Here is a 12,721-nt window from a genome sequence, read left to right as displayed (position 1 = left end):
TCCAGTGAGCTCAGCCACTCCTCATATGTCTTCCCCTCTAGGCCCTTCACCATCTTTGTAGCCCTCCTCTGGACACTCTCCAACAGTTTCACATCCTTTTTCTACTGTGGTGCCCAGAACTGCACATAGTACTCAAGGTGAGGCCGCACCAGCACAGAGTAGAGCGGGACAATCACTTCCCTCGACCAACTAGCAATGCCGTGCTTGATGCACCCCAGGATACGGTTGGCCCTCCTGGCTGCCAGGGCACACTGCTGGCTCATATTCAACTTGCTGTCAACCACAACCCCCAGATCCCTCTCTGTGGGGCTGCTCTCCAGCGTCTCGTCGCCCAGTCTGTACGTATAGCCAGGGTTGCCCTGTCCCAGGTGCAGGACCCGGAACTTGCTTTTGTTAAACTTCATGTGGCTGGTGATCGCCCAGCTCTCCAATCTGTCCAGATCTCTCTGCAAGGCCTTTCCACCCTCATCCGAGTCTACAACTCCTCCAAGCTTGGTGTCATCAGCAAATTTGCTCAAAACACCTTCTAGTCCTACATCCAAATCATTTATAAAAACATTGAAGAGGACTGGCCCTAAAATGGAGCCTTGAGGGACCCCACTAGTGACCATCTGCCAGCCAGATGTGGCCCCATTTACCACAACCCTTTGAGCCCTGTCCGTCAGCCGATTGCTCACCCATCGTATGATGTTTTTGGTAAGTTGTATGCTGGACATTTTGTCCAGTAGGATCCTATGGGAAACTGTGTCAAAAGCTTTACTGAAATCCAAAAAGATTACATCAGCTGGTTTCCCTTGATGGGTGATCTTATCATAAAGATCCTTTATTTTTTTTATTCCTTTTATGATAAGATCACCTTGATGGGTGATCTTATCATAAAAGGAAATCAAGTTAGTCAAACAGGACCTACCCCTCGTGAACCCATGTTGGCTGGGACCAGTGACTGCATTGTCCCCCAGGTGCGCTTCAGTAACTTCAGGGATAATCTTCTCCATAATTTTACCAGGCACTGACATGAGACTGACAGGCCTGTAGTTACCAGGGTCTTCTTTCTTGCCCTTCTTGAAAACTGGCACATTTTCCAGCTTCCAGTCAACTAGGACCTCTCCAGATTCCCAAGATCATTGAAAAATAATTGAGAGAGGTCCCGCGATGATGTCAGCCAGCTCTTTAAGCACCCTGGGATGAATCCCATCTGGACCCATGGACTTGTATGGATCTAGGTGAAGCAGCAAATCCCGCACATGTTCAGGGTCGGTTGGGAGTTTGTCATTCCCACCGTCATGGTCCTCCAGCTCAGGGCACCCTGGGTCCCGAAGCCCATCATCAGCATTGAAGACAGAGGCGAAGAAGGCATTAAATGTCTCCGCTTTGACTATGTCCTTGTCTGTGAGGTGACCTGCCCATCAAGTAGCGGACCTATGTTTTCTTTGGTTCTCCTTTTTCTGTTCACATATCTAAAAAAAAACTTTTTTATTGTCTCCCACAGACATGGCCAGCTTCAACTCTAGTTGGGCTTTGGCCACACAAATTTTCTCCCTACAAACACGAACAGTGTCCCTGTATTCCTTCCTCGTCACCTGACCCTCCTTCCAGCAGCCTTACACTTTCTTCTTTTGCCTAAGCTCCAGTAGAAGATCCCTGGTCAGCCAGGCCGGCCTTCTGCCCCGCTTGCCTGACTTCCGATATTTTGGAATCGCCTGATCTTGTGCTTTTAGGAGGCAGTGCTTAAAGACTGACCAGCACTGATGGACGCCAATGCCTTCAAAAGCAGTTTCCCAGGGGACCTTGCTGACTAGTTCCCCGAGCAGCCTGAAGTCTGCTTTCCTCATATCCAGGGCTGAAGTTTTGGTGGCAGTTTTCCTTCTGTCACCATAAATTCTAAACTCAACCACTTCATGGTCACTATGACCGAGACGGCCGCCAATTGACACGTCCCCCACAAGACCCTCTCTGTTCTCCAGCAACAGATCTAGGAGGGCACCTTTCCTAGTTGGCTCCCTTAGCACCCGCACCAAGAAGTTATCATCTAGGTGCTTTAGGGACCTCCTGGACTTGCTCGTGTCAGCCGTGTGGTGAGCCCAGTTGACGTCCGGCAAGTTGAAATCCCCCATAAGGACAAGGGGAGTTGATCTCGAGGCATCTCTTAGTTCCTCAAAGACTAATTCATCGGCGTTGTCGTCCTGGCCAGGTGGTCTGTAATAGACTCCCACAACGACATCCCCTTTATTTGTTCGTCCCTTAATCCTTACCCAGAGGCTCTCAACTTTGCCATCGCCAACTTCAAGTTCCACACAGTCCAGCTCACGCTTCACACACATCGCCACCCCCCCACCTTGCCTACCCTGCCTGTCCCTCCTGAAGAGCCTGTAAAGACTGACCAGCACTGATGGACGCCAACGCCTTTAAAAGCAGTTTCCCAGGGGACCTTGCTAACTAGTTCCCTGAGCAGCAAATCCTTATGTCTATTGAGAAATGTGCTCTGCTTAACATGCATCATCAGTTTAAATTACCTAGTATAAAACTTTGATCCAGAAGGCAGAAAATCCATCCTGACATTTTTTAAACATGATAAAAAGCCTGAAGAAGATTAATTTGCTGCAAGCAGCCCTGGGTGCCTTGGGTTCAGATCTATAGGTCTGACTGGCACTGTAGCTTTGGTTGCGTTATACGTAAAACGTTGAATCATTATTCACCTAGTAAATGTTTTTGCTGTTTAATACTTGATAGCAAATGACATTGATAACTTCTTGATACTTGATATACTTGATATACTTGAATACTTGATAGCAAATGACTTTCCTTAACTGCTTGTTTATGATGAATCTAGCGGTGTTCGACATGTACGTAGAATGTTTCACCCAGGCCGGGGTTTGGGAGGCCCTCGTGCACGTAGATCAAACATGCACTTTACTAGCAGTTCCACTGGTGGGCTTTCATCTTCTCAAAGTTCATATTCTACAAGCAATAGAGAAGCCATGGATCCTATAGCTGGTAAGAGCTGTAACCACTGATTTTAGCCCAGTGTCCTTCTTAAATAGACTTTTAAATAAAATCCAAGATGATAATAGTTGCTTTGTTTTTCTGTGTTTTGAAGTTGAAAGTGTATATATGTTTCCCACTGTCATCGTACTTGATGGGTGTTTACTGATGAACAGTATCCTTGATTGGATTGTCTACCTGGAACTTCTGAAGCAAAAACCACTGCCCCTTTAGCTTGTGCTTTTAAATTCAGAGACTTCTAGGCTCATTCCCATGACTGACCTGTTCACAGGTGGTATAAAAGAATGGTTGAGGTTGGAAAGGACATCTCAACATAATCTAGTCCAACCCCCTGCTCAAATAAGGTCAGCTAGATCAGGTTGCCAAGGACTGTGTCCAGGTTGGTACTGAATATCTTCATGGCTGGAGACACCACAACCTCTCTGGGCAACCTGTTATGGTATTTGACCACCCTCACAGTAGAAAAGTGTTTTCTTGTTTTCAGATGGGTTTAATTTGTTTTAATTTTGACTCTTGTTCTGTCAGTGTACACTACTGATAAGAGTCTGTCTCCCTCTTCTTCATTCCCTCCCATCAGATATTTATAGAATCATAAAATGGTTTGGGTTGGAAGGGACCTTAAAGATCATTTAGTACAACCCCTCTGCCATGGGCAGGGACACCTCCCATTAGATCAGGTTGCCCAAAGTCCCATCCAACCTGACCTTGAACATTTCTGGGAAGGGGCATCCACAACCTCTCTGGGCAACCTGTTCCAGTGCTTCACCACCCTCAGAGTAAATAATTTCTTCCTTATATCTAATCTAAACCTACCCTCTTTTAGTTTAAAGCCATTACTCCTTGTCCTATCCCTACACTCCTTGGTAAAAAGTCTTTCTTCATCTTTCTTATAAAGTCCCCTTTAAGTATTGGAAGGCTGCAATAAGGTCTCCCTATAGCCTTCTCTTCTCCAAGCTAAACAACCCCAGCTCTCTCAGCCTTTCTTCATAGGAGAGGTGTTCCAGCCCTCTGATCATCATTGTGTCCTTCCTCTGGACCCACTCAAACAGGCCTATGTCCTTCTTATATTGGGTGCCCCAGAGCTGGTTGAGTGTACTCCAGGTGGGGTCTCACAAGAGTGGAGTAGAGGGAGGAGAATCACCTCCCTCGACCTACTGACCATGCTTCTTTTGATGTAGCCCAGGATACAGTTGGCTTTCTGGGCTGCAAGCGCACATTGCTGGCTCACGTTGAGCTTCTCATCAACCAACACCCCCAGGTCTTTCTCCTCAGAGCTGCTCTCAATCCATTCTCCACCCAGCCGGTATTTGTGCTTGGGATTGCCCCGACCCAGGTGCAGGACCTTGCACTTGGTCTTGTTGAACTTCATGAGGTTCTCATGGGCCCACTTCTCAAGCCTGTCAAGGTCCCTCTATGATGGCATTCCTTCCTATTTAAGTGTCATCTGCACCACACAGCTTGGTGTCTGCAAACCTGCTGAGGGTACACTTGATCCAACTGTCCATGTCATTAATAAAGATGTTAGCCAGTACCAGTCCCAATACAGACCCCTGAGGGACGCAACTCATCACAGATCTCCATCTGGACATTGAGCTGTTGACTGCAACTCTTAGAATGCAACTATCCAGCCAGTTCCTTATCCACCGAGTGGTCCATCCGTCAAATGTATGTCTCTCCATTTTAGAGACAAGGATGTTGTACAGGATGATATCAAATGCTTTGCACAAGTCCAGGTAGATGACATCAATTGCTCTTTCCTTGTCCACTGATATAGTCACTCCATCATAGAATGTTGCTAGACTGGCCAGGCACAAATTGCCCTTGGTGAAGCCATGTTGGATGTCTTGAATCACCTCCCTGTCTTCCATATATCTTAACATAGCTTCCAGGAGGGAGGATCTTTTCCATGATCTTTCCAGGCACAGAGATGAGGCTGGTTGATTGGTCAGTAGTTCCCAGGGTCCTCCTTTCTACCCATTTTAAAAATGTTTGTGATGTTTCCCTTTTTCCAGTCACTGAGGACTTTGCCTGACTGCTATGACCTTTCAAATATGATGGAGAGTGATTTGGCAACTACATCAGCCAGTACCCTCTGGACCCTGGGATGCATCTCATCAGACCTCATAGACTTATTTATGTTCAGGTTCTTCAGGTGGTCTCAAACCCAATCTTCACTCATACTGGGAGAGACTTCATTACCCCAGTCCCTGCCTTGAGGTTCAGGGACTTCAGAGATGTGGGAAGAGTGATCGCCAGTGAAGACTGAGGTAAAAAAAAATAATTGTTGAGTACCTCAGCCTTCTCCATGTCTATTGTCACCACTTCTGCAATCTAATTTATCAGGGGGGTACATTCTCTTTAGTCTTCCTTTTCTGGCTAATTTACCTGTAGAATCCCTTCTTATTATTCTTTGCATCCCTTGCCAACAAGGTCAGCTTCAGCTGTGCCTTGGCTTTCCTGATCCCATCCCTACACATTCGGGCAGCATCCCTATACTCTTCCCAGGCCACATGTCCCTGCTTCCACCAGCAGGTCCTTACTCAGCCATGCTGGTCTCCTGCTTTCCCTGCCTGATTTCTTACATGTGGGAATGGAGGGCTCTTGTGCTCTATGAAAAGTGTCCTTAAAGAGCTGCCAGCTCTGAACAGTTATACACATCGATAAGATTTCCCATTTAAGCCTTCTCTTTTCCAGTCTGAAGAGTCCCAGGTCTCTTCACCTCTCTTCATATATATGTATGTATATATTTTTAAATGTAGTTGTTTCTAACCACTGTTACCTACTTCAATGCATCTAACTTTAATTTGCTGTATGCATAGAGGTGTTTATGGAGGAAATTAAGAATCTTATTTTTTTTAGCACAAAGTGCTGTACTTGGGTTCATCAAGATGAAATTAGCTCAATTGGAATATTATTGATAGACATTTAAAAATGTAAACTGAGCACATCAGATTAAAGTTTGAATGTTAGGCTTGCTGATTTTTAGGTCTTTAAAGTCTTTTTAAATTCTTAAGTAATTGTATTTTTGTAAGCATTTTGTGTCATATTTTGGATAATTTTAGGAGAATTTTGAAGGGCAAGATGTCTCATTTTTAACTTCCAACAATCATGCAGGCATGTTTTTAAGATTTACAGATATAATCTGTAAGTATGTGTTGAGTTTTGTAATTTTCAAGAATAATTTCTCTATAAAGATTTTTTTAAATGACCAAGAAATTGGTTTATAAAAGTTCTATAATTTCTTCTAATGCAAAATCTTAATGGCATCAATATTACACTGTTATGGAGAAAGATGATAAGTTTCAGGAAAACTTCAGAACTTCCTGCTGTTATCTGCCTTTGTTTCAGTTGCTGGAAGGGCATAAATGTTTAAACTGGAGCTTCTCATTGGGCTGTGATTCCTTGAAAGGCAGTGAGCCAATTTAAGAACACATCACTCTTGAAAGAGGAAGCCGCAGCTCTACCCTCCCTCTTTCTATAAGCATAGTCCCCTTGCCTCTGTTGTGCTGGCTTGAGTATTCTTCAGGCCCTCTGTGAACTGATTTAACTCATTGAAATGGCAGAAAAAAATAATAGAATAATTTAGATTAGAATGGACCTCTGCGGGTTGTCTAGTCCCAACCCCTGCTCAAAGCAGATCTGTTTTGATCAGGTTGCTCAAGGCCTCATTCAGTTGAGTTTTGAATGCCTCCAAGGACAAAGATCCCACAACCTCTCTGGACAACATGTTCTAGTATTTAACAACCTTCATGTTTAAACAACCCTTTAGATGTAATAGGAATTTCCCATGTTTCCTTCTCTGACTCTTGTCCTATTGCTGTATACCTCTGAGAAGAGTTTGGTTTGGTCTTCTCTATATCTTCAATTGGTAGTTTCAGAGTAATTTCAGACAGAAATAAGATTTCTTCAAAAGTAGTCTCTTCCGATCTGAACAAACCCAGTTCTCCCCACTCTTTCCTCATGTCCTGTGTGTTCCAGCCTCCTGATCATCTTGGTGGCCCTTCACTGGACTTACTCCATTATGTCCATGTGTCTCTTGTCCTGGGGAACCTAAACTGAACACAGCACTCTGGATGTGGCCTCGACAGTGCCAAATAGAGGGGAAGAATCGCTTCCTGGGACCTGCTGGCTGCATTCCTACTAAAAATATTGCAGCAAAAGAGGAAAAAAAGTTTTCTTTTGTCTTAGTGAGTTAAGTTAGGTCATGTGTCTGAAAAGCACTAGAGTTCATGCAAGAAGGGGGGATGTTTGTGTGTCCTGGAGTGCAATGCTTATTACTGTTACAGTGGATGTTAGTGCAGCTCAGTTAAATGTGAAGTGAGTGCCTTGGTTTCAGCCTCACAAGGCCTTCTCATTTAGGAGCATAAAAGGTGTAATAAAAGGTGTAATAAAATGGCATTCCTTTGAGTCTTGTCTTTTTTTTTTTTTTTGGTGGAACTTATTTATTTATTTACTTCTTTATTTGCATTTTGAGAATGTAGTGCCATCTGGTTGGGTGTCTATCTCATACCAAGCCTGTGTCTCAAGCTCAGATCTGTTACCGGGGTACAGTTAAGCTATACTCAAAGTGATTTTTTTCAAAGTGAGGATAAGTACAGCTGTCTTGCTTGACAGCGTTATTAGTCTTCCCTTTTTATTGGGGTAATAATTAGTACATACTACCAGAAGTTAGAACTTGTGCTCGTAACAGATCTCTAAACATTATTTATTTTTCTCTTTGTTGTAGTTGTCAGTAATTAATGAAATAAAATATTATTGGTAGCTAATCTTGATATGATTAGCTGTGCTGATTAAAAGTGACTTGAGCGTTTACTGTTTGCATTCCAAGAGTTCCTGATGAAAGAGCTACTGCACTGGGCTTTATTCCCCTAAGAAATGCCTAGTTTCAAAGGTTTATATCTTGAAAGTAAGATGGAAGGAATTTTTTTATGACCTATAATAACGCCTTGTAGCTTTAATGAGGGTTAGGTAGATGGGGAACAAATTAATCTTCTGTCCTCCTTGCATCAAACACATCAAAGTAGTACTCACAAATTTGTTTGGAATATAATCTGTAGTAAATGCAAGTAAATTGTACTGAGTTTACTGTAGTAAACTGAGCAATAACTTATTATTAACATTTATTTTAGGAAATGCTTAGCATGGACAGAATTTGTCGGTATTGAACTTTGGAAGAAAGCATTTCATGCCATATTTTATTTATTTATAATTGTTATAATTTCTTTATTTCCAGCAGAGGTCAAAAGTCACACAAAAAAAACCCACTGTGGTCAAATATTTTTTAATGTCATACAGCCTTTGAAAAAGCTTTCTGAACTATATATTTTCTAGAAATGTCTGAAAAGAGTCTCTGATTTTTCTGTCTTTCTGCAACACAGCTACCCTCTGGAATATGTATTAAAGGTGGATTTGGGGGGGAGAATAAAACCACCAACTGAAGTGAAAAATGAAATGATTTCTTAGTAACTATTTTGACTCGAAGATAACATTTTAGAAAATTGTTGCACAGGATATTGCTTATAGGATATTTCTCATAGGTTGACTCTTATTGGTTTAAAAAGCTTTAAGCTTTGAATCTATGCACAGTTCTTTACTCTAGATGAGTCTTAATCTTCCTTGCCCTATGGGTTTTGAGATATGGGATGCTTGTAATGGATAGCCTATGAAGCTTTCCAAATCAATATGATTTGTTCATTAATTTCATTGATGAAAGGTTTTAGAAAGCAAAAGAATTGATATACTGGTATTCAGGACATATTTATGTTGTTGCATGGTATGTATTTAAGCAGATTTCACTGTAGAAACTTTTCTCTCTTCTGGCAGAGCTTTTATCTCAGTTATCAGGCGTGAGACGTTCTGCAGGGCAGCTCAGTTCTTCTGGCCCTTCTGCTTCTCAGTTACAGCAGCTGCAGATGCAACTGCAGTTGGAGCGACAGCATGCTCAAGCAGCAAGACAACAACTGGAGACTGCACGCAATGCAACTAGACGCACTAACACAAGCAGCATCCCCACCACTCTTACACAATCTGTAGCAGCAACCAATACATCTAACACAGAAAACATTCAACAGACTATCCAGAACTCCCAGTTTCTTCTTACAAGGTAATTTATTCTAGGGGTTTAACTCCTGCCATTTCTGTTTTCCTAGTCCCTGTTACAGAGTTCGGTGAAACTACTATGTGTTTAGTTTGGTATGTGCTTTAGTATAGCAAAGTAGGGTCTTTAACTGCAGGTAAATATATCCCAGGATTAACAGGCCAATCAGTGAATTGTACAGAATACGCTGATGTTAGAGGTCAATAGCTGTTGCAGAATATCTGTAATTCATAACTCAATGTAAAAGAAAAATATTTCACACTTTAGTGCAGCACCATTAAAAGCAGTAAACTTCATCCACTGAATTGTTTTTAAACTTGATTGCTCTGTACTTAAAGATGTGGTAGTAGCCTGTGCTTTGTCAAAATATCAGAATAACATTAAATAGCACATGTTGTGTACTGTAATCATAAGAAATGTGATGTGTTGACATTTTTCAGTTTATGTGCAGTTAGGTATTTATGCACAAACTTATAATACAGTCACAAAAATTAAATAGAACCACACCGTTAGGAGTAAAGCAAAACCAAGGAAATATTATCTGAGTAGTAGTTTGTAGCTGGCCTGAAGGGAATTCTTCTATTTTCAGAAAACCAACTCCCAAGAGTTGGCTGCAGAAATAATGCATGGAGTCTTAGTGTTCGTGAAAGTGAGAGGCAGTCTCACAGGCATGCTGCATTTCATCTATGTGTCTAGGAATGTATTTAAAGCTTTAGACTGGAATATGGATTAATTGTTTTCTGCAGGCCTTGGAAAGGAGGTTAGTCTTATAACTTGAGCTATATAGCTGTATGAGTTGCTTACAGTTTCAGCCATGGAACTTCTTCTGAGAGATCCCTAATGAAGTTTGTAGTTGAGATACTATGTTTTTGTTTCCATTTGCAACATCTCCTTTTCAATCCTGCTGTGTGTCTGCTCCTAGGCAATGAATAAATATTGCTGTTTTTCAATTTCAAGAGAAACATAAGGAATATTGCTTTACTAAACTGTGCTTGTTTACCCTACTACTTCTGATAAAACAAGAGCATTTACAATAATATGTTTCAAACTTTTATGCTGATAATGTTAGGGGAGAGATATTAAAAGGTATTGTTATTTAATAAGAAATCTTTAATTAAGGCTGAAGGTCAAACACAGGTTTATATATAAAATATTTTGGATCAAAAAAGCAAATAAGGAACTTACTATTAATAAGCAGAATACATAGCTGTTTCAGAAAGTATAGTTAGATCCTAGAGTTCCTCTATAGAAGAGTTGCCCACACTTATTCCATCTCTTTTGGGAGGTTTAGAATATTGATTTTCAAGATTCAAATGGGGGTTTTGGGTGTTTTTTTGGGTGTATGTTGGGAAAGAGCACAGATAATTAAACAGTTGCTGTGTCTAGATACCTGGGTTGGAACAAGTTATTGCTGTCATGCTTATTTTTATCTAAACTCATAATAATATCTCAATCCAAAACTTTTTGAAAATAATAACTTTAATGAAAGTATCTGAAAATGTCAGTCATTGATCTTGTGAGCTGGGATAGAACTGGAGTAAGTTCCTCAAATCCCTCTGAAGGGTAAGAAACTTTGGAAATGGCTATTTTTTCCTTCAGCCTTAGAATCCACTTCTGTGATATTTTATAGTAACTAGGAGCAAGTTTGTTAAATGTCTGTATTCTTGTTGCATTAGGAGTGCCAGGCATTGTCAGATATGCACGTGTCAAAAGTGCAGTAGTACCTAGGCTGTTTTCAAACGGAATGATTTTCAGATGTTATTCAGCATGCGTCAGTCCAACTGTTAGGCTTAGTAATATCATCAACAAAATGGGCTGTCACTAACTGCAGGTCTTCTCTCTTTCTGTGCTGCTATGCAGGTTGAATGATCCTAAGATGTCAGAAGCAGAGCGTCAGTCAAAGGAAAGTGAACGGGCAGACCGTAGCTTATTTGTTCAAGAGCTTCTACTATCTACTTTGATGCAGGAAGAAAGTTCCTCCTCAGATGAGGATGAGCAGGGAGAAATTGCTGATTTTGGTGCTATGGGCTGTGTAGATATTATGCCTCTAGATGTTGCTTTGGAAAACCTAAATTTAAAAGAGAATAATAAAGGAAATGAGCCTCTTCCGCCTCCTCTTTGATGGCATCCCATTTTGCAGACAATGTCCTCTGTGCTGTATTTGCCAATGAAATTGGACAACAACTATCTTGGGTTTGTTTTGGTGATTGTAATTTCAGGTCTGTTGCTCTTGTTACACTGTGTACATTCAAAGGAAGAGAGAAAAGATAGATATGATAATCATTTCCACTTAACCAATTTTTACTTTTAGCAGGTAAATATAGGTTGCAGTGCAGAGAAAAAAGTTCTGTGTCCCGTAGCTTGACATGCAAAAAGCTCTCCTAATACTCCACATTCAAACTGAAGGGGAAAAAATGAAAAATCTCTAATGAAGCTGCTGTGTGTATTTATGACTATTAATGAATAAAAATTGCTTGGATGGTTTACCTTAACTACTGCATGATGTTTTTTGCAGCGTGCATGAGTTTTAGTGACCTTGTCATTTAAAAAAAAATAAAAAGTGCAAGTAGTAAAAGTATAAAATCCCAAAGCTTTCCCATTATTCAAAGATAATGTGACAAAAAAGATTAATACTCACTAGCAGTTTGTAGCGATGAAGTAGCCTTTGAGTAACATATGACCAATGACCTTTTCTATGTACTCTCCCTGTGTATTAATGCAAACTCTGCAGTGGGCTATATTGTTATTTCCAGGGTGTGGTGTTTTGCTATATTGTAACCACTATGATGCCCTGTTAGCCATCATATTCATATGGAATTCAACTTTTTATACATCGGTAGGAGACAAAAAAAAAACCACACAAGGGCCACTGCTTGGAATCTACCACAAAGAGCTTATGTGTGCCCTAAAAACAAATTTCATTCATCATTCTTTAAAGCTTTCTGTTCTGTGTTTAATTTCTTTTAACTGTTAAATATACTTTATTTAGGTGTAGATGATGCATATATTCACTGCTGGGGGAGGGGGGGAATTAACCTGGAATATGTTATCTTAGTTCTAAGTCTTCACAGTCCTTATCATTTTGAGTTATTTATGTATTTGCTTCATAGCTTGCAGAGACTTCTCAGTATCAGGAAAGCTTGAGGATTTGATTCCCAGATATCTCCATATGTTATAATTGAATTCTTAATGCTAATTTCCTATTAATCTTTATTTATTGGGTTTTGGGGTTATATTTCTGACATAAAAAAATAAAGCGTTTTTAATTGAGTCATGCCACCTACTTGCCTATAATGTTAATCCTATATGCTTTTAAGTTAGTTTTTGTCTTGTGGGGTAGACCTCCTTTGAACATTCTTTAATAGTTTTATATCTGTCTTATATTGTGGTGCCCAAAACTGCACACAGTACTCAAGGTGAGGCCGCACCATTGCAGAGTAATGTGAGACAATCACGTGCATCCATCAGCTAGAAATTCTGTGCATAATACATTCCAGGATATGGTTGGCCCTTTTGGCTGCCAAGGCACACTGTTGAGTTATAAACAACTTGCCATCAACCAAAACCCCCAGATCCCTTTCTGTTGGGCTGCTCTCCAGCCTGTCGTTCCCCAGTCTGTAT

At 40.9% G+C, this 12,721-nt stretch overlaps 1 protein-coding gene across 2 annotated transcripts in view; it reads left to right on the top strand.

Annotated features, from left to right (window-relative positions):
* Positions 1–12,379, top strand: part of LOC308184772 (E3 ubiquitin-protein ligase KCMF1) — a 118,799-nt gene extending 106,420 nt beyond the window's left edge. For both annotated transcript variants that reach the window (XM_080572305.1, XM_080572304.1), the window contains exons 5-7: positions 2,820–2,994; positions 8,827–9,106; positions 10,961–12,379. In XM_080572305.1, the coding sequence (XP_080428431.1) occupies positions 2,820–2,994; positions 8,827–9,106; positions 10,961–11,222 (717 nt within the window). In that variant the 3' untranslated portion in view covers positions 11,223–12,379. The remainder of the gene's footprint in view (positions 1–2,819; positions 2,995–8,826; positions 9,107–10,960) is intronic.
* The last annotated feature ends 342 nt before the right edge of the window (positions 12,380–12,721 follow it).

Source organism: Anser brachyrhynchus (genome assembly GCF_964034855.1).
Source record: "Anser brachyrhynchus genome assembly, chromosome: W".
Classification (NCBI taxonomy): Eukaryota; Metazoa; Chordata; class Aves; order Anseriformes; family Anatidae; genus Anser; species Anser brachyrhynchus.
Note: the sequence above shows the minus strand (reverse complement) of the source record. Positions and strands in the feature narration are given on the sequence as shown.